We start from the raw sequence: 22,806 nt of genomic DNA, 5'->3' as shown, positions 1-22,806 counted from the left end.
ATATAACTACTATAATACTGCCCCCTATGTACAAGAATATAACTACTATAATACTGCCCCCTATGTACAAGAATATAACTACTATAATACTGCCCCCTATGTATAAGAATATAACTACTATAATACTGCCCCCTATGTACAGGAATATAACTACTATAATACTGCCCCCTATGTACAAGAATATAACTACTATAATACTGCCCCCTATGTACAAGTATATAACTACTATAATACTGCCCCTATGTACAAGAATATAACTACTATAATACTGCCCCCTATGTACAGGAATATAACTACTATAATACTGCCCCCTATATACAAGAATATAACTTCTCTAATACTGCCCCCTATGTACAAGAATATAACTACTATAATACTGCTCCCTATGTACAGGAATATAACTACTATAATACTGCCCCCTATGTACAGGAATATAACTACTATAATACTGCCCCCTGTGTACAGGAATATAACTACTATAATACTGCCCCCTATGTACAGGAATATAACTACTATAATACTGCCCCCTATGTACAAGAATATAACTACTATAATACTGCCCCCTATGTACAGGAATATAACTACTATAATACTGCCCCTATGTACAAGAATATAACTACTATAATACTGCCCCCTATGTACAGGAATATAACTACTATAATACTGCCCCCTATGTACAGGAATATAACCACTATACTACTGCCCCCTATGTAGAACACTATAAGGCTATATTGTAGTATAGCGCCCCCAGCTGTTGGTGAGGGTGGTGGATCAGGACAGAGTATGTTTGGTTACAGTAGAAGGTAAACATGATGTGTGTGATGACCTTTACTGCACGGAGTCATGTGACAGGCAGTGACCTTCACCAGGATTAGGTTGTGCTCTTAAGCCTTTAGTATTGTGTGCACTGTAATCACTACAAATATGCCCCATACGTACTTGGAGGAGGTTAGTGAAGTTGGTAAAAAAAACCCTTAGAGTAGTATTTATAATTACTCACTGTCCCTGGAGGAAATGGCGCCCCCTCCTGGTGGATTATCTTGTGACTCATGGTCCCGGATGTATTTGCTGTTGTTGCTGTGTGTTCTCCCATATGATATTTACATACTTGGTCACCAAAGGTCAGATATACATTTTAAAGAGGACCTATCAGCAGCTCGCACATGTGGAGATGAATACACCTTTACACAAACACTGCATAAATGTGAACGCACACTCCATGTAAGCGCACACGTAGTGCAAGCCCCATGAAAACGTTAAGACAAGTGCCAAAAAAAATACATGGAAATGTAATCTCTACATAAATGCAATCAGCAAGCAAAACGCAAATACGATGCTAACGCTCGAATCACAAATGCCACATAAAGTGATGCAAACCCCACACAATGTCACATAACCAGAAACGCAAATGCAATTGAAATGCCACATAAATGCAAACAACATGCAAATGCCACATAAATGCAAACAACATGCAAATGACACATAAATGTAGAGCAACCACCATGTAAGCTGGGGAGGTCACTGTTATGGGGAGCACTGGGGAGGTCACTGTTATGGGGAGCACTGGGGAGGTCACCGTTATGGGGAGCACTGGGGAGGGCACGGTTATGGGGGCACTGGGGAGGTCACTGTTATGGGGGCGCTGGGGAGGTCACTGTTATGGGGAGCACTGGGGAGGGCACTGTTATGGGGAGCACTGGGGAGGGCACTGTTATGGGGAGCACTGGGGAGGGCACTGTTATGGGGAGCACTGGGGAGGGCACTGTTATGGGGAGCACTGAGGAGGGCACGGTTATGGGGGCACTGGGGAGGGCACTGTTATGGGGAGCACTGGGGAGGTCACTGTTATGGGGAGCACTGGGGAGGTCACCGTTATGGGGAGCACTGGGGAGGGCACGGTTATGGGGGCACTGGGGAGGTCACTGTTATGGGGAGCACTGGGGAGGTCACTGTTATGGGGAGCACTGGGGAGGTCACCGTTATGGGGAGCACTGAGGAGGGCACGGTTATGGGGGCACTGGGGAGGTCACTGTTATGGGGAGCACTGGGGAGGTCACCGTTATGGGGAGCACTGGGGAGGGCACCGTTATGGGGAGCACTGGGGAGGGCACTGTTATGGGGAGCACTGGGGAGGGCACTGTTATGGGGAGCACTGGGGAGGTCACTGTTATGGGGAGCACTGGGGAGGTCACTGTTATGGGGGCACTGGGGAGGGCACTGTTATGGGGAGCACTGAGGAGGGCACTGTTATGGGGAGCACTGGGGAGGTCACTGTTATGGGGAGCACTGGGGAGGTCACTGTTATGGGGAGCACTGGGGAGGTCACTGTTATGGGGAGCACTGGGGAGGTCACTGTTATGGGGAGCACTGGGGAGGTCACCGTTATGGGGAGCACTGGGGAGGGCACGGTTATGGGGGCACTGGGGAGGTCACTGTTATGGGGAGCACTGGGGAGGTCACCGTTATGGGGAGCACTGGGGAGGTCACCGTTATGGGGAGCACTGAGGAGGGCACGGTTATGGGGGCACTGGGGAGGTCACCGTTATGGGGAGCACTGGGGAGGTCACCGTTATGGGGAGCACTGGGGAGGGCACCGTTATGGGGAGCACTGGGGAGGGCACTGTTATGGGGAGCACTGGGGAGGGCACTGTTATGGGGAGCACTGGGGAGGTCACTGTTATGGGGAGCACTGGGGAGGTCACTGTTATGGGGGCACTGGGGAGGGCACTGTTATGGGGAGCACTGGGGAGGTCACTGTTATGGGGAGCACTGGGGAGGTCACTGTTATGGGGAGCACTGGGGAGGGCACTGTTATGGGGAGCACTAGGGAGGGCACTGTTATGGGGAGCACTAGGGAGGTCACTGTTATGGGGGCGCTGGGGAGGTCACTGTTATGGGGAGCACTGGGGAGGGCACAGTTATGGGGGCGCTGGGGAGGTCACTGTTATGGGGAGCACTGGGGAGGTCACCGTTATGGGGAGCACTGGGGAGGTCACCGTTATGGGGAGCACTGAGGAGGGCACGGTTATGGGGGCACTGGGGAGGGCACTGTTATGGGGAGCACTGGGGAGGGCACTGTTATGGGGAGCACTGGGGAGGGCACTGTTATGGGGAGCACTGGGGAGGGCACTGTTATGGGGAGCACTGGGGAGGGCACTGTTATGGGGAGCACTGGGGAGGGCACTGTTATGGGGAGCACTGGGGAGGGCACTGTTATGGGGAGCACTAGGGAGGGCACTGTTATGGGGAGCACTAGGGAGGTCACTGTTATGGGGGCGCTGGGGAGGGCACTGTTATGGGGAGCACTGGGGAGGGCACTGTTATGGGGAGCACTGGGGAGGGCACTGTTATGGGGAGCACTGGGGAGGGCACTGTTATGGGGAGCACTGGGGAGGGCACTGTTATGGGGGCACTGGGGAGGGCACTGTTATGGGGAGCACTGGGGAGGGCACAGTTATGGGGGCACTGGGGAGGTCACCGTTATGGGGAGCACTGGGGAGGTCACCGTTATGGGGAGCACTGAGGAGGGCACAGTTATGGGGGCACTGGGGAGGGCACCGTTATGGGGAGCACTGGGGAGGGCACCGTTATGGGGGCACTGGGGAGGGCACTGTTATGGGGAGCACTGGGGAGGGCACTGTTATGGGGAGCACTGGGGAGGGCACTGTTATGGGGAGCACTGGGGAGGGCACTGTTATGGGGAGCACTGGGGAGGGCACTGTTATGGGGAGCACTGGGGAGGGCACTGTTATGGGGAGCACTGGGGAGGGCACTGTTATGGGGAGCACTGGGGAGGGCACTGTTATGGGGAGCACTGGGGAGGGCACTGTTATGGGGAGCACTGGGGAGGGCACTGTTATGGGGAGCACTGGGGAGGGCACTGTTATGGGGAGCACTGGGGAGGGCACTGTTATGGGGAGCACTGGGGAGGGCACTGTTATGGGGAGCACTGGGGAGGGCACTGTTATGGGGAGCACTGGGGAGGGCACTGTTATGGGGGCGCTGGGGAGGTCACTGTTATGGGGGCACTGGGGAGGTCCCTGTTATGGGGGCACTGGGGAGGTCACCGTTATGGGGGCACTGGGGAGGTCACCGTTATGGGGAGCACTGGGGAGGTCACCGTTATGGGGAGCACTGGGGAGGTCACCGTTATGGGGAGCACTGAGGAGGGCACCGTTATGGGGGCACTGGGGAGGTCACTGTTATGGGGAGCACTGGGGAGGGCACAGTTATGGGGGCACTGGGGAGGTCACCGTTATGGGGAGCACTGGGGAGGTCACCATTATGGGGAGCACTGAGGAGGGCACAGTTATGGGGGCACTGGGGAGGGCACAGTTATGGGGAGCACTGGGGAGGGCACTGTTATGGGGAGCACTGGGGAGGGCACTGTTATGGGGAGCACTGGGGAGGGCACTGTTATGGGGAGCACTGGGGAGGGCACTGTTATGGGGAGCACTGGGGAGGGCACTGTTATGGGGAGCACTGGGGAGGGCACTGTTATGGGGAGCACTGGGGAGGGCACTGTTATGGGGAGCACTGGGGAGGGCACTGTTATGGGGAGCACTGGGGAGGGCACTGTTATGGGGAGCACTGGGGAGGGCACTGTTATGGGGAGCACTGGGGAGGGCACTGTTATGGGGAGCACTGGGGAGGGCACTGTTATGGGGAGCACTGGGGAGGGCACTGTTATGGGGAGCACTGGGGAGGGCACTGTTATGGGGAGCACTGGGGAGGGCACTGTTATGGGGGCGCTGGGGAGGTCACTGTTATGGGGAGCGCTGGGGAGGGCACTGTTATGGGGGCGCTGGGGAGGTCACTGTTATGGGGGCACTGGGGAGGTCCCTGTTATGGGGGCACTGGGGAGGTCACCGTTATGGGGAGCACTGGGGAGGTCACCGTTATGGGGAGCACTGGGGAGGGCACCGTTATGGGGAGCACTGGGGAGGGCACCGTTATGGGGAGCACTGGGGAGGGCACCGTTATGGGGGCACTGGGGAGGTCACTGTTATGGGGGCACTGGGGAGGTCACTGTTATGGGGAGCACTGGGGAGGTCACTGTTATGGGGAGCACTGGGGAGGTCACTGTTATGGGGGCACTGGGGAGGTCACCGTTATGGGGGCACTGGGGAGGTCACTGTTATGGGGAGCACTGGGGAGGTCACTGTTATGGGGAGCACTGGGGAGGTCACTGTTATGGGGAGCACTGGGGAGGTCACTGTTATGGGGAGCACTGGGGAGGTCACTGTTATGGGGGGCACTGGGGAGGGCACTGTTATGGGGGGCACTGGGGAGGGCACTGTTATGGGGAGCACTGGGGAGGTCACTGTTACGGGGGCGCTGGGGAGGTCACTGTTACGGGGGCGCTGGGGAGGTCACTGTTACGGGGGCGCTGTGGATGTCACTGTTATGGGGGCGCTGGGGAGGGCTCTGTTATGGGGGCGCTGGGGAGGTCACTGTTATGGGGAGCACTGAGGAGGGCACTGTTATGGGGGCACTGGGGAGGTCACTGTTATGGGGGGCACTGGGGAGGGCACCGTTATGGGGGCACTGGGGAGGTCACTGTTATGGGGAGTACTGAGGAGGGCACTGTTACGGGGGCGCTGTGGAGGTTATGGAGCAGCTATTACATGGTCTGTGTCCCCCACTATGATGCCCTTTCCTGTGTCCTAGTTACACAGCAGTAACCAGAACCTTGTCATAGTGACCTCACTGCCCCCACCATCAGTACATGGCACGTGGAGGGGCCACTATATCTGGTCTGTAGGGGGATCTATCACTGATAACATGGTGTAGGGTCCTCCCCAGGAGACACCCGGGCCCTCTGCACACAGAGCACCCATTGTTCCCTCATGTTTACTCTCCCACCAGTCACCCGTGACATGTTAAGTCCTGTGTGACGCTCAGTAAATGCCATAAACACCAGGAAATTGCTGCAGTTACCTGAGCGGCACTCAGCTTGGCCGAGACAAACAAGACCTACCTGCCAGGAGTGGCATCATTGGTGACCTGGTGTATACACCACCACGTACACAATATACACCCACAACACCACACAAGGGTAATATTCCAGTCTGCCCCCACCACCCAAAAAAGGTCACCCAGCTTTCCCAGACACCGGAAAAGCAATTCTACCAGGTGATACAGGTAAAAGGAATCATCACTAAGTGGTTTCTAATGAATAAAGAGCGCCCCCTGGAGGAAGGAGAGTGGGGAGTTACAGCTAAAACCAGTGTGATCTGTGACATGTGCACAGCTGCCCTCTAGTGGTGACAGAGGAAATGTTCAGCTTGAGATGCAGCTGCTCTTATAGTAGGACTGTCTGTACTCTGCTCCAGAGCTGCACTCAGAATTCTGCCCATTCCCAGCTGTAACTCCACAACATTCTCTGCTAGTTCTCTTCTTTTACATTCACCTACCTCCTCATATAGACTAAGCTCTTGTGCCCCCCCATTTCCTTCTAGATTGTAAGCTCTTGTTGTAAGGCACCTCCCTCCTCTTGTGTTCCCCTATCTCCTCCTAGATTGTGAGCTCTTGTGATCAGGGTCCTCACTCCTTGTGTAATAATTATTACACAGAGCTGCCAATTCAGTCCCTGTCCCCATGGGGCTCACAATCTAAACAACCTAACAGTATGTTTTTGGAGTGTGGGAGGAAATCGGAGGACCCGGAGGAAACCCGCGCAAACACGGAGAGAACATACAAACTCTTTGCAGATGTTGACCTGGTGGGATTCGAACCCAGGACCCCAGTGCTGCAAGGCTGTAGTGCTACCCACTCAGCCACCGTGCTGTCCTTTTCATCATAGAGTGTTAGCTCTTGTGATAAGACCCCTCTCTTCTCTCGTGCCCCCCTAGATCTCAGTATAGTACAGTACTGGTAAGCACTATGTATTATTTTGGTTCTGTTGCTTCCAGGGGTTGTCCAGGTATAATGTCCTATACCCAGGATGTTGGACCTCAGTCTATGGCATTATTATCTCAGTCTGATAAGTCAGTATTAGTGAAGGGGTTTGTCTAGGACTTGGTTAGTTAGTGATCGTGTATATAACTATCCACTGACCATAGTAGTTGATTAGTAGGGTCTGGATGTTAGACCTGGAACGATTTGAGGACATATACAAAGGACACGTCATTAGTGTCCCAATCGTGGACAAACCCTTTAAACCCCACCTTGCTGGCTCGTCTGGGTCATCTCTATGATCTGACAATCATCTCTGTAATCCTATAATGATCTGCAGATCTGATTGCTCGCTTATCTGCAGATCTGACCCTACAATTAGGTTGTGTGTCCCTGCATCACCGGCCGCTATTCACCTCTATGGGGCTCCCAGCCATCTGACGCTGTGTATATGGTGAGAAATGCAACATTTATTTGTGAACTGCGCCAAATATTTTCAGGAATATACTAAATATTTTTAGCAATGCACAGAATATTTTGGGGGACTGCTTTTTTCTCTGGAGATGTGATCCCCTCCATGGGTCCTGGCTCATCTGCTGGAGTCTTGAGAGGCGGAGGTGTAGATTGGGTTTCGGGAGCCTTTGTCAGGCTGAGCTCGGGGTAGGGCAGGATTTCTCAGCGGAGTCCATGGTGTGATACTCTAGCTGCCTGACACGGGTAACCTGAGCCTGACATAATTACACAAGTGATACAGGCAGCAGAAGCCCGGCCGCCACCTTACACAAGATGGACCTTATGGGAAGCGCAACCCCTTCTCCCTCCTGGAAACTGTCTCATCCCGTCACCATTTGTAGATAAATTGTGTATTAGTAACGCTGAGCAGATGGAAGCCTCGCCTGGTGACTCCATTACCTCAGCTTCTTCTCATTGATGACACGTCTTCATCCTTCTTAGCAGGACAACCTGGACCTATCCTATCTACTTCCTGGAGGTCATGTATATCATAAGAAGCTGCCTGCAGTCCAAGGTAAGAAGAAGATCATTGTGTTTGCTTTAGACTGATGGTAACTTGTGGGATTCTCCATTGTAGAATATATTGAGGAAGGTTAATCCAGATCATATGTGATCCTATGGTCCAGGATCACGGCTACTGACAATGGAGGGGAACGTGTTCTTACAAGAGAAGGGGAACATTCTACAGCATTGATACATCTCTGTCTTGTAGTAAAGGTTATGTATCAGCCCCCATTCCCCAGCTCTAGTTGTAGAGATACGGAGTGCAGAGATCTATAATGTTGCAGCCGTGTCTGGACCCCTACAATAGATGCAATGTACATGCTCAACCAGCAACGGCCTGGCCGAGCATGCACCTCAGGGAGCACCTTGGGTGACTTGTGATAACAAAAATCACAATCAGACACTTATTCACTTATTCATTTTAACAAAACCTCTTTAAGCTGAGTATAAAATGTCTCCTAGCGGGACCCCCAAGCTGTGACCTGTAGGAAAACCTGAAAGCAAGTGTTACGTTCCCTGCAGCGCCACCACTGGTCAAAGAAAGAATTACACAATGGCCATTTAAATCAATGTAATGCAGGATAGCATAGGCTCAAACTGCAAAAGTGACCTCCACAGCGCCCCCCCATAACAGTGACCTCCACAGCGCCCCCCCATAACAGTGACCTCCACAGCTTTACATTTAGCGCCCAAACTGCAACCCAAAACCTGCTTATTTATTGCAAAGTGCCAATGCAGCATTTCAAGCAGTAACTTTTTCCATTCTTCTTAAGGTCCCGAGGACCCCAATATCACTGACAGCAAAAGGGGAAATTTTGGAGCTTCTCTTGGGATCCCCCTGAGTGAGGATTCTCATGGGGCCCAGAGAAGGAGGTCCAATGATAATCTGACCCTGTTCACAACTTCTCTCTCTTCCTGCAGTCTTAGGTAGACCAGGATCCCCCCCACAGAAAACTAGAATGGGGGTCCACTTAGATGGCCGGAGCAGCCGTCATGCATGACCGGGCTGTTCTGGTAAACTCCATGGAGTTGAGAGATTGCAGAGTATGGCGCTCAATGTCTGTCAGCTTTATAGAGATGAACGGGGGTGCCCGCGCATGTGCGACCATGCGCATACTTTGGACCCCCCGTTCTTGTGATCCGTGGGGTTTCATCACGAAGGCCTTTAATGCCGGTCTCGTTATCTCTGTTCTGGGGCAACAGCCTGAGTGCCCACTGAGAGCACTCCGAGTGCCACCTCTGGCTCCCGGGCCATAGGTTCGCCACCACTGGCATAGGCCCATTTTCCACTTTAGGCCAGAATGCATTTCTACTACTCTGGTGATAAGAGATGAGGCCTGGCACTCAGGGATGTATCAGGCAGCACTTGTATTTCTGGACTATTCCCTGTAGACGAGCCATTATCTGTGACCTCCTTTATATCACTAGTTCTTTTCCTTGGTTGTTCCCAGGTTGAGAATGTATCACAGTAACAACAATCCTGAATGCGCTGACAAAACAGACTCCGGCCTAAACGGGAATGCGCTGGTGCAGGAGGAAGAGAAAAGAAACAGCCGGAAAATCGACTGCATCATCTGCTTCTCCAGCTACAACCTGTCCAAGCGGCTGCCCCGGCGGCTGTACTGCGGCCACACTTTCTGCCAGGCCTGTATCAGGAAACTCGACTCAGTGACCAACGAGCAGCGATGGATCCCGTGTCCGCAGTGTCGCCAGAACACCCCAACGCCCCGCGGAGGGGTGGCCATGCTGGATTTAGACCTTACCGCTTTTCTAGCCGTCAAGTCCGAGAAGGAAAGCCCTCGATCGGCCAGCAAAGCTCTAGATGTAGAATCAGAACTGAAAGTATTCGCAAAGAACGTGCCCGTCAGCCGGCAACCTACAGGCACCTGCCAAGAGTCCGTCTCCGAGCCGCGATTCCCCAGGAGGATCTGCTGTAAAAACTGGTTTTGCTGCTCGTGTTGCGCCTGTATTTGATCATATACATTGTAACCATCTCGTTCCAAAAGACAACAAATTCACAGAAATTCATGTTTTTTTCTAAACTTTGGAGCACAGGCCTGGCATAGAAATGGATTGTCCCTTAAAGCCTAAACTATGCAAGTAGTAACTGTATTGTAATGTAATAAATCCATAACCTGTGAGGTGAGTAGTATTATGTGATAGGAGGACGCCCAGAACTGAAACACATATCTAATGCCCCCCATATCCAGAGTATCCAGGGGGGGATTTATCATACAGCGAATCACTGATACATCTCCCCCCACGACTATATCGATACACGACAAGATTTTGCTGGCTTTAGTGGCAGCTGACTGACATTGTGCTGTTATTTCATCTACGATCTAATAGTCACCCAGCTCCTTCTCCACTATAGAGTCTCCCAGATTTACTCCACCAAACCATATGTGGATTATAAATCCCCCCGGTGCATAACCTCTCATAACCAAACAGATCAATCTGATTATAGCAGAATAATAATCTGTCTAACCTTCCTTGCATCACATGTATCGAGAGTGTAAGGGGCTCTGGTCATTGTGAGTAAAGGGGCATGAACCAAAAACGATGCAAATGCACCAATAGTATTCCTGGTTCCAACTTATAGGAGGTGCAAAGTTACACGAGACAGAGGTAAACTACTCCAGATTTACCATTCAGCATTAGACACCGTGATAAATATGGAGGAGAATCTTTCAGAAATTTGTGATAATTATGCCCCAGTTTGGGGTCATCTGCAAAAATAGACACAGGGGCAGATTTATCAAGCTGTCTTAAAGTAAGAATGTGCTTAGTTGCCCATGGCAACCAATCACAGCTCAGCTTTAAGATATTCATGAGCACTGGTAAAATAAAAGCTGAGCTGTAATTGGTTCCCATGGGCAACTAAGAACATTCTGACTTTTAGACAGCTTGATAAATCTGCCCCACAGTGCTATTAACCCCTTGGCCTGGGAATAGGGGGAAAATTTTTTTTTTTAAAAAAAGGCTAAAAAACATTTACATTTTTACATCACTAAAACATAATAAAACACACACATATATATATACACACTCACCGGCCACTTTATTAGGTCCACCATGCTAGTAACGGGTTGGACCCCCTTTTGCCTTCAGAACTGCCTCAATTCTTCGTGGCATAGATACAACAAGGTGCTGGAAGCTCCTCAGAGATTTTGGTCCATAGTGACATGATGGCATCACACAGTTGCCGCAGATTTGTCGGCTGCACATCCATGATGCGAATCTCCCGTTCCACCACATCCCAAAGATGCTCTATTGGATTGAGATCTGGTGACTGTGGAGGCCATTTGTGTCCAGTGACCTCATTGTCATGTTCAAGAAACCAGTCTGAGATGATTCCAGCTTTATGACATGGCGCATTATCCTGCTGAAAGTAGCCATCAGATGTTACAGGGTACATTGTGCTCATATAGGGATGGACATGGTCAGCAACAATACTCAGGTAGGCTGTGGCGTTGTACCAAGGGGCCCAAAGACACCATGACACCACCACCACCAGCCTGACCCGCTGATACAAGGCAGGATGGATCCATGACACCACCACCACCAGCCTGAGCCGCTGATACAAGGCAGGATGGATCCATGACACCACCACCAGCCTGACCCGCTGATACAAGGCAGGATGGATCCATGACACCACCACCACCAGCCTGAGCCGCTGATACAAGGCAGGATGGATCCATGACACCACCACCACCAGCCTGAGCCGCTGATACAAGGCAGGATGGATCCATGACACCACCACCAGCCTGAGCCGCTGATACAAGGCAGGATGGATCCATGACACCACCACCACCAGCCTGAGCCGCTGATACAAGGCAGGATGGATCCATGACACCACCAGCACCAGCCTGACCCGCTGATACAAGGCAGGATGGATCCATGCTTTCATGTTGTTGACGCCAAATTCTGACCCTACCATCCGAATGTCGCAGCAGAAATCGAGACTCATCAGACCAGGCAACGTTTTTCCAATCTTCTACTGTCCAATTTCGATGAGCTTGTGCAAATTGTAGCCTCAGTTTCCTGTTCTTAGCTGAAAGGAGTGGCACCCGGTGTACTCTTCTGCTGCTGTAGCCCATCTGCCTCAAAGTTGGACGTACTGTGCGTTCAGAGATGCTCTTCTGCCTACCTTGGTTGTAACGGGTGGCGATTTGAGTCACTGTTGCCTTTCTATCAGCTCGAACCAGTCTGCCCATTCTCCTCTGACCTCTGGCATCAACAAGGCATTTCCGCCCACAGAACTGCCGCTCACTGGATGTTTTTCTTTTTCGGACCATTCTCTGTAAACCCTAGAGATGGTTGTGCGTGAAAATCCCAGTAGATCAGCAGTTTCTGAAATACTCAGACCAGCCCTTCTGGCACCAACAACCATGCCACGTTCAAAGGCCTCAAATCACCTTTCTTCCCCATACTGATGCTCGGTGTGAACTGCAGGAGATTGTCTTGATCATGTCTACATGCCTAAATGCACTGAGTTGCCGCCATGTGATTGGCTGATTAGAAATTAAGTGTTAACGAGCAGTTGGACAGGTGTACCTAATGAAGTGGCCGGTGAGTGTATATATATATATTTAGTATCTCTGTGATTGTGTCCACCCAAAGAATAAAACAGGAGGTGTCATTTGGAGCACACAATGAAAGCCGCAAAAGCAGGGCCCAAAAGAAAATGGCAAATTTGTGGTTTTTTTGTCAGTTTCCCTGGGTTTGGAATTTTTTTGCTGTTTCCCACTATCCGGTATGGAGTAAATATCATCACTAAGAAGGGCAATTGGTTACCCAGAAAACAAGCCCTCATACAGCTGTGTACACTAAACTAAAGAAGTTGTGGAAAGGAAAAATAGAAATGTTAAAATAAAGGGTTAATCGCATCTTCCATATCAACAAGTAACAGTGGTCTCAATGCGGACCCTCGAGGGTGCACTGCTTACAATCAGGCATGAGGTATAGAAAGCCCTGTAGCTCGGAGTAGAAATGAGCAGACCCGGTGGTCGGGTTTGGCCGCTGAACCCAAACACATTGCTGGATTGGCGGCCAATCCGGCAAATTGCTGGCCCTAGAAAGTAGCCACGGCTGTGACTGTCTGACCATCGGGTCTGCTCATCTGTAGCTAGGAGTATAATACTTTGTAAGGCAGGATAAATGGGGTTCTCCTTTCTGTCCCCATATATAGGACACATTGCAAGCTTCCTACAAAAACAAGAGACCTCTGTTACTGAGCCAGTCGCCTGCATTCTATCACATAATCACTAGAGGGCAGCACATTCCTATTCATAACTATAGGGACTTCTCACAAGTTCTGCATAGAGGAAGGTTGTAATGATGGCAAATATATAAAATGTATCAGCTCCCCCCCTTCCTGCATATAAGCCCCTTCTACACTCAGGGCATCGAAACTGAAGATGTGAAACCAGCGGAGAAAGTTCAGGTCAATGTCTGCCTGGAGAAATCTGCAGATTGTGAATGTGATCTGTATCACGTCTTCCCTGCTGCACAAGTTTACAAGCAAAAATCAGTAGGCAGTAATCCCACGTAGACATAGAAACAGGAGTCATTCCCGAAGTCTTCCCCTCTAGGATGAGACGCCTGAGGCCCTGATCACTGCACATCAGCCATTACCAGGGATTAGGAACGGAAGGTGTCACAGTATTTCCACATTATCCCTATTGTCACCCCCGGGTGCAGATTTACTGTGTGAGAGGCATTTTCCATTGTGACCAGGACAAATGTTTACACTGCACCGTATCTAAGCCGATTGTGTATTTACTTGTCACATTTGCTGCAAAATGTCTGATGACACGTATCTAATATCAAGTATGTTACATCTAGTCCTACTACATGTAATACTGTCTGCTAAACTGTGTATCTAATCCCATCATGTGTGATACAGTCTTCTGAGCTGTGTATCTAATCCTATCCTGTGCGATACTGACTGCTGAGCTGTGTATCTAATCCTATCCTGTGTGATACTGTCTGCTGAGCTGTGTATCTAATCCTATCCTGTGTGATACTGTCTGCTGAGCTGTGTATCTAATCCTATCCTGTGTGATACTGCCTGCTGAGCTGTGTACCTAATCCTGTCCTGTGTGATATTGCCTGCTGAGCTGTGTACCTAATCCTGTCCTGTGTGATACTGCCTGCTGAGCTGTGTATCTAATCCTATCCTGTGTGATACTGTCTGCTGAGCTGTGTATCTAATCCTATCCTGTGTGATACTGTCTGCTGAGCTGTGTATCTAATCCTATCCTGTGTGATACTGTCTGCTGAGCTGTGTATCTAATCCTATCCTGTGTGATACTGTCTGCTGAGCTGTGTATCTAATCCTATCCTGTGTGATACTGTCTGCTGAGCTGTGTATCTAATCCTATCCTGTGTGATACTGTCTGCTGAGCTGTGTATCTAATCCTATCCTGTGTGATACTGCCTGCTGAGCTGTGTACCTAATCCTGTCCTGTGTGATATTGCCTGCTGAGCTGTGTATCTAATCCTATCCTGTGTGATACTGTCTGCTGAGCTGTGTATCTAATCCTATCCTGTGTGATACTGTCTGCTGAGCTGTGTATCTAATCCTATCCTGTGTGATACTGCCTGCTGAGCTGTGTATCTAATCCTATCCTGTGTGATACTGTCTGCTGAGCTGTGTATCTAATCCTATCCTGTGTGATACTGCCTGCTGAGCTGTGTATCTAATCCTATCCTGTGTGATACTGTCTGCTGAGCTGTGTATCTAATCCTATCCTGTGTGATACTGTCTGCTGAGCTGTGTATCTAATCCTATCCTGTGTGATACTGTCTGCTGAGCTGTGTATCTAATCCTATCCTGTGTGGTACTGCCTGCTGAGCTGTGTATCTAATCCTATCCTGTGTGATACTGTCTGCTGAGCTGTGTATCTAATCCTATCCTGTGTGATACTGTCTGCTGAGCTGTGTATCTAATCCTATCCTGTGTGGTACTGCCTGCTGAGCTGTGTATCTAATCCTATCCTGTGTGGTACTGTCTGCTGAGCTGTGTATCTAATCCTATCCTGTGTGATACTGTCTGCTGAGCTGTGTATCTAATCCTATCCTGTGTGATACTGTCTGCTGAGCTGTGTATCTAATCCTATCCTGTGTGATACTGTCTGCTGAGCTGTGTATCTAATCCTATCCTGTGTGATACTGCCTGCTGAGCTGTGTATCTAATCCTATCCTGTGTGATACTGCCTGCTGAGCTGTGTATCTAATCCTATCCTGTGTGATACTGTCTGCTGAGCTGTGTATCTAATCCTATCCTGTGTGATACTGTCTGCTGAGCTGTGTATCTAATCCTATCCTGTGTGATACTGTCTGCTGAGCTGTGTATCTAATCCTATCCTGTGTGATACTGTCTGCTGAGCTGTGTATCTAATCCTATCCTGTGTGATACTGTCTGCTGAGCTGTGTATCTAATCCTATCCTGTGTGATACTGTCTGCTGAGCTGTGTATCTAATCCTATCCTGTGTGGTACTGCCTGCTGAGCTGTGTATCTAATCCTATCCTGTGTGGTACTGTCTGCTGAGCTGTGTATCTAATCCTATCCTGTGTGATACTGTCTGCTGAGCTGTGTATCTAATCCTATCCTGTGTGATACTGTCTGCTGAGCTGTGTATCTAATCATATCCCGTGTGATACTGTCTGCTGAGCTGTGTATCTAATCCTATCCTGTGTGATACTGTCTGCTGAGCTGTGTATCTAATCCTATCCTGTGTGATAATGCCTGCTGAGCTGTGTATCTAATCCTATCCTGTGTGATACTGCCTGCTGAGCTGTGTATCTAATCCTATCCTGTGTGATACTGTCTGCTGAGCTGTGTATCTAATCCTATCCTGTGTGATACTGTCTGCTGAGCTGTGTATCTAATCCTATCCTGTGTGCTAGTGTCTGCTGAGCTGTGTATCTAATCCTATCCTGTGTGGTACTGCCTGCTGAGCTGTGTATCTAATCCTATCCTGTGTGATACTGTCTGCTGAGCTGTGTATCTAATCCTATCCTGTGTGATACTGTCTGCTGAGCTGTGTATCTAATCCTATCCTGTGTGATACTGTCTGCTGAGCTGTGTATCTAATCCTATCCTGTGTGATACTGTCTGCTGAGCTGTGTATCTAATCCTATCCTGTGTGATACTGACTGCTGAGATGTGTATCTAATCCTATCCTGTGTGATACTGTCTGCTGAGCTGTGTATCTAATCCTATCCCGTGTGATACTGTCTGCTGAGCTGTGTATCTAATCATATCCCGTGTGATACTGTCTGCTGAGCTGTGTATCTAATCCTATCATGTGTGATACTGTCTGCTGAGCTGTGTATCTAATCCTATCCTGTGTGATACTGTCTGCTGAGCTGTGTATCTAATCCTATCCTGTGTGATACTGTCTGCTGAGCTGTGTATCTAATCCTATCCTGTGTGATACTGACTGCTGAGATGTGTATCTAATCCTATCCTGTGTGATACTGTCTGCTGAGCTGTGTATCTAATCCTATCCCGTGTGATACTGTCTGCTGAGCTGTGTATCTAATCATATCCCGTGTGATACTGTCTGCTGAGCTGTGTATCTAATCCTATCCTGTGTGATACTGTCTGCTGAGCTGTGTATCTAATCCTATCCTGTGTGATACTGTCTGCTGAGCTGTGTATCTAATCCTATCCTGTGTGATACTGTCTGCTGAGCTGTGTATCTAATCCTATCCTGTGTGATACTGTCTGCTGAGCTGTGTATCTAATCCTATCCTGTGTGATACTGTCTGCTGAGCTGTGTATCTAATCCTATCCTGTGTGATACTGTCTGCTGAGCTGTGTATCTAATCCTATCCTGTGTGATACTGACTGCTGAGATGTGTATCTAATCCTATCCTGTGTGATACTGTCTGCTGAGCTGTGTATCTAATCCTATCCTGTGTAATACTGCCTTTGGAGCCACCATCACGTGTTGCTCATATCATCTTTTTAAGCTTTGGTGAAGTTCATGGACAGCCTGTGGCTCTGGTATTTGGCCACTAGGAGGTGCTATGAGCCTTCTGTACAATCACATTTCTTCTCCTATATGAGCGCAGCTGTGGTGACAGGTTTGTATGGAGGTCTGGTAATACATAGCGGACCCAAAAAATATTTAAACCCAACAGTACCGGGACCTGTGAGGTAACGGATGATCCGTATTACTGAACATTTATAGTAAAACTTATGAATGTTTTGATGACAAATACTCAACCTCAAAGTGTGCACTTCCCTTCCTGCACTTATAAAAAGGCCTCAACATGAAGGTCCAGTTCACCAAACCAAATCCACATTATAAACCCCTAGTACCAGGCCACTCAACATTGAGGACTGGATCACCAAACTCCTCAGCATCAGAGACTGGTCCACTAACCCACGGAAGATCAGGGGCTGGTCCACTAACCCACGGAAGATAAGGGGCTGGTCCACTAACCCACTGAAGATAAGGGTCTGGTCCACTAACCCACGGAAGATCAGAGACTGGTCTACTAACCCACTGAAGATCAGGAGCTGGTCCACTAACCCACTGAAGATCAGGAGCTGGTCCACTAACCCACGGAAGATCAGGAGCTGGTCCACTAACCCACGGAAGATCAGGAGCTGGTCCACTAATCCACGGAAGATCAGGAGCTGGTCCACTAACCCACGGAAGATAAGGGGCTGGTCCACTAACCCACTGAAGATAAGGGTCTGGTCCACTAACCCAGGGAAGATCAGAGACTGGTCTACTAACCCACTGAAGATCAGGAGCTGGTCCACTAACCCACTGAAGATCAGGAGCTGGTCCACTAACCCACGGAAGATCAGGTGCTGGTCCACTAACCCACGGAAGATCAGGTGCTGGTCCACTAACCCACGGAAGATCAGGAGCTGGTCCACTAACCCACGGAAGATCAGGAGCTGGTCCACTAACCCACGGAAGATAAGGGGCTGGTCCACTAACCCACTGAAGATCAGGAGCTGGTCCACTAACCCACTGAAGATCAGGAACTGGTCCACTAACCCACGGAAGATCAGGAGCTGGTCCACTAACCCACTGAAGATCAGGGGCTGGTCCACTAACCCACTGAAGATCAGGGGCTGGTCCACTAACCCACGGAAGATCAGGGGCTGGTCCACTAACCCACTGAAGATCAGGGGCTGGTCCACTAACCCACGGAAGATCAGGGGCTGGTCCACTAACCCACGGAAGATCAGGGGCTGGTCCACTAACCCACGGAAGATCAGGGGCTGGTCCACTAACCCACGGAAGATCAGGGGCTGGTCCACTAACCCACGGAAGATCAGAGACTGGTCCACTAACCCACTGAAGATCAGGAGCTGGTCCACTAACCCCCAGAAAATCAGGGGCTGGTCCATTAACCCACGGAAGATCAGGGGCTGGTCCACTAACCCACGGAAGATCAGGGGCGGGTCCACTTACCCACGGAAGATCAGGGGCGGGTCCACTAACCCACGGAAGATCAGGGGCGGGTCCACTTACCCACGGAAGATAAGGGTCTGGTCCACTAACCCACGGAAGATCAGAGACTGGTCTACTAACCCACTGAAGATCAGGAGCTGGTCCACTAACCCACTGAAGATCAGGAGCTGGTCCACTAACCCACGGAAGATCAGGTGCTGGTCCACTAACCCACGGAAGATCAGGAGCTGGTCCACTAACCCACGGAAGATCAGGAGCTGGTCCACTAACCCACGGAAGATCAGGAGCTGGTCCACTAACCCACGGAAGATAAGGGGCTGGTCCACTAACCCACTGAAGATCAGGAGCTGGTCCACTAACCCACTGAAGATCAGGAACTGGTCCACTAACCCACGGAAGATCAGGAGCTGGTCCACTAACCCACTGAAGATCAGGGGCTGGTCCACTAACCCACTGAAGATCAGGGGCTGGTCCACTAACCCACGGAAGATCAGGGGCTGGTCCACTAACCCACGGAAGATCAGGGGCTGGTCCACTAACCCACGGAAGATCAGGGGCTGGTCCACTAACCCACGGAAGATCAGGGGCTGGTCCACTAACCCACGGAAGATCAGGGGCTGGTCCACTAACCCACGGAAGATCAGGGGCTGGTCCACTAACCCACGGAAGATCAGAGACTGGTCCACTAACCCACTGAAGATCAGGAGCTGGTCCACTAACCCCCAGAAAATCAGGGGCTGGTCCATTAACCCACGGAAGATCAGGGGCTGGTCCACTAACCCACGGAAGATCAGGGGCGGGTCCACTTACCCACGGAAGATCAGGGGCGGGTCCACTAACCCACGGAAGATCAGGGGCTGGTCTACCAAAAGAAACCAAGTACCTATGCGCCAAACCATCCTAGGAACCACTAAAGATCAGGGAATGGGTCACCAAACCACTACATACTGGGGCCCTCTCCACTTAACTACTAAGGATTAGGCACTTGTCCCCAAACCATAAGCTACACACGCCTGGGGCTTCTGCAGGGGCGTCACCACCGTGCAGCCCCATTCTTCATCTACAGATGTGAACAAAGCCCAAGTGAGTATTTGGAGAATAGTGGATCTACATTGTGCCCTTACATGGGCTCCTCATTGCTCTGTGCTGGTCATAGAGATCCCCCTGCATTATGTGTAATGATGTGACCACCGCTGCGGTGCAAGCGAGACACTGACTCAGCCGCTGACTCCCCGGATAATCAGAGGAATGTCAGACGCTGAATCCTACCTGCAGCTCGGACTTTCTTATCTCTTGGGTGCATGAAGAAAAATACAATGTTCTTTTCCCACCGCCACGAATTTGTCGGTGCCAAGTGATGAGCACCAGAGGCTCCATCCATAACAAGATCTGACCCGGTGTACGCAGCTACATTCCTTTATATGTCCTCATCATGGGGGCTGGGAAGTGCCAAATCCTATCCAGAAAGAGAGGTCACGTAGTATCCAGCTATGCACCGAGCAGCCGTGACTCCTAAACATCTACAGGAGTCCAGTGGGTGGAGCACGATTCCCTGCTAATCAATAATGATGCCCACAGAAATCAGCTCCAATCAAGGTCCTAACAGCAGAAAGATGTGCAGCCCAGGCAACTAATCACACAGGAAAGGTGCCTGAGCAATAAGGCTCCTAGTCCATTAGCCGGAAGTCTGTTTGCTCAATTTCTGACCTCAGTCACTAAACATTGACGACCCCAAAGATGGCAGCCTAATAGTTTAGGGGCAGCAGGTCCACATCTGTGGCGGCAGAGGGATTGCCAGTGAAGTGACTTGACAGTGTCCCTGTGTACAGGGTCGGCTCCAGGTTTCAGTAGGCTCCTGGGTGACACAGCCTCTGTGGGCCCATTTGCAGTGAACTCACATGGCATTAGAAATTAAAAATATTCCCTAGGTTATCATCCCAAACAACCTCCTCATGGTTATTTTATATAAAGCCCCCTGTCCCTATGGATTCCTTATGTACAGCCTTATGTGCCCCCACCCTCCCCCAGGAGCTCTGGGCCCCGGCACTTGCCCAGGTATACCCAGTGCTGGTGCCGGCCCTGCCTGTGTACCCCGGATGTCTCAGGCTGGAGTATTCAGTACCAGGTATTGTTTACTTTCCTTGGAGACCTCAGTGACCTCAGAGCTTTGAAGGAAAGTGTATATTTAGTTGTGGCTTTGTCTGATCATCAGTCTGAAGGAGAACTCTATTGTTAATACTCTTTTTATAACCTTAAGTGGCGGCTGTGGTTCTGCCCATGGGTAAAGAAGGTCGGCAATGACTTTTCACTTGGGAAGGAAGATGAAGATGTCCCGATGTGATGATAGATCGGACACTACCGTGCAGTCATATTCTCTTTAGGGTTGGCTACATAGTAAGGACACAAGTTCCATCAGTCGCTCCATCTATAACCTGCTGTTTACTGAATATCTGTGGTTTATATTTTCCCTTTCGCTCCGCAGAGCGTTCACAGATTCTTTACCCACTTCAATAATATTGTTTTTGAAAAGCCAAAGCTTATTTTTAGCCTGGAGTCCATTAGTGCAGACTGACTGTCTCTCCTCACACAGTCCACGAGTAATCCCCTGCCGTCTATGTGATTAGCATCCTAATTAGGGATCTATTGGAATCCCCTTGTCTGGGGAACCCTTCGTGTAGCGCTGGGGCTGTGCGTGAACAGTGCTACAGACACGAAACACATGGGTGATTGTAGTCACAGGTCACTGCGGTGACTGGTGCATGCTAGGCTTCCTCCACAAGGCTTTCCTAAATTATTGTTTACACTGTGAGTATCCCCCATTGTGTCATGTATAAGGTCAGAGAGCTTACTGTACGGAGACAGCCAGTCATGAGTACACGATACACTGAGACGGTTTCTTCACATCTACACTACAGACGATGCGGCCGTGTGCAAACTGAACCCTGACTGCAGTGATATCTGGTGGTGCCCCAGACCCTGGTGCCAACATACAAAACCCTTTCATTAATGCAGCAAGCCAGAAATGCCAAGAAACACTCAGCACTTGGTTGTGGACATCAGCCGGGAGCAAACCCCTCAGAGGGGATCAGTAAACACTCGTCCAAGGTTTTCAGAGATCTCTTAATCCAATAAACTTTGGATGAGTGTTCACAGATCCCCTCAAATGTCCTCAACCAAGTGATGAGCATTTCTTGGCGCGTCTCCCTTACTGACATGTAATGGCGTGTGTCACCCCTAGGCCTATGTTATATGGTGCGGTATACTCGCTATACACATATATACTGACCATACTTGTTACATATGTGCTCTACCTATGTAAGGAGTGGAAAGCCTCCAGCACATTTATAATATGTATCCATAGGTCTATGCTGACACATTGGAGACCACAATAGTGCCCCATTGCTTTCTATCATGTTGATATAACTTTTGCTAGTGTAAGTTACCACAGAAGACTATTATGTACATGGAGAATTTGTATACGAAGTCTACGGGGGAATGTATCTTATGCCGACCTTGTGCATGGGCGTATGATAAAGGTCATGCCCCTGGCATGGAGGGGGTGTAGGAGAAAATGTAATCACAATATCTGGCAGTGCATAAGAAATTACAATTATTTCAGCGCCTCTGCACCAGAGGTGTATAAGCACCGATAAATATTCCTGATATAATAAGCAGCTCCCTCCCCCTCTACCAGAAGGAAGTCTCAGCATGTGCGCTAGCAGATACTTATTCTGGGGAAACATCATCATTTTATTAACTATCAATGCAAATCATATACTGGATTGTGCAGGCTTCACATGTAGCTTGTATATACGTTACATATGACACGTCTGGGCTTGTATATCCCAGTGCACGTGGAGGATAAGGTAGGCGGGTAGCGCATGTTTTATGGGGTTTCCTGGGTGTGATGGGAGTGATAACCATCCGACCAACACAATGGGGGTCATTTATTAAGGGCCCGATTCGCGTTTTCCCGACGTGTTACCCGAATATTTCCGATTTGCGCCGCTTGTACATGAATTGCCCCGGGTTTTTGGCGCACGCGATCGGATTGTGGCGCATCGGGGCCGGTATGCGCGCGACAGAAATCGGGGGGCGTGGCCGAACGAAAACCCGACGTATTCGGAAAAACCGCCGCATTTAAAAACCGAAATGTGTCGCATAAGGACCGCTTACCTTCACCTGGTCCAGCTCGGTGCATTCCGGCGCGATGAGTTTACTTTCAGCGCAGCAGCGCCACCTGGTGGACGGCGGAAGAACTACCTTATTAAATCCCGGCCGGACCCGAATCCAGAGCGGAGAAGCCGCCGCTGGAACGCGAATGGACCGGGTAAGTAAATTTGCCCCAATGACTTTTGTTGCCAATATAAAATCAAGAAAAACTCCATGCAAATAGGTTATAAATAGAGCGGAGCGAGTGACAGCATCCTAGATACACAA

General features: G+C 50.0%; 2 protein-coding genes across 6 annotated transcripts in view; one reads left to right on the top strand and one right to left on the bottom strand.

Annotated features, from left to right (window-relative positions):
- RNF208 (ring finger protein 208) overlaps positions 1-22,806 on the bottom strand; it is a 177,811-nt gene that overhangs the window by 66,744 nt on the left and 88,261 nt on the right. The window lies entirely within an intron of this gene.
- RNF224 (ring finger protein 224) lies at positions 7,275-10,055 on the top strand. Its single transcript, XM_072124000.1, has 3 exons — positions 7,275-7,351; positions 7,852-7,924; positions 9,366-10,055. The coding sequence occupies exon 3, from the start codon at positions 9,373-9,375 to the stop codon at positions 9,886-9,888; it is 516 nt and encodes a 171-aa protein (XP_071980101.1). The 5' UTR covers positions 7,275-7,351; positions 7,852-7,924; positions 9,366-9,372; the 3' UTR covers positions 9,889-10,055.

Source organism: Engystomops pustulosus, chromosome 9 (genome assembly GCF_040894005.1).
Source record: "Engystomops pustulosus chromosome 9, aEngPut4.maternal, whole genome shotgun sequence".
NCBI lineage: Eukaryota > Metazoa > Chordata > Amphibia > Anura > Leptodactylidae > Engystomops > Engystomops pustulosus.
Note: the sequence above shows the minus strand (reverse complement) of the source record. Positions and strands in the feature narration are given on the sequence as shown.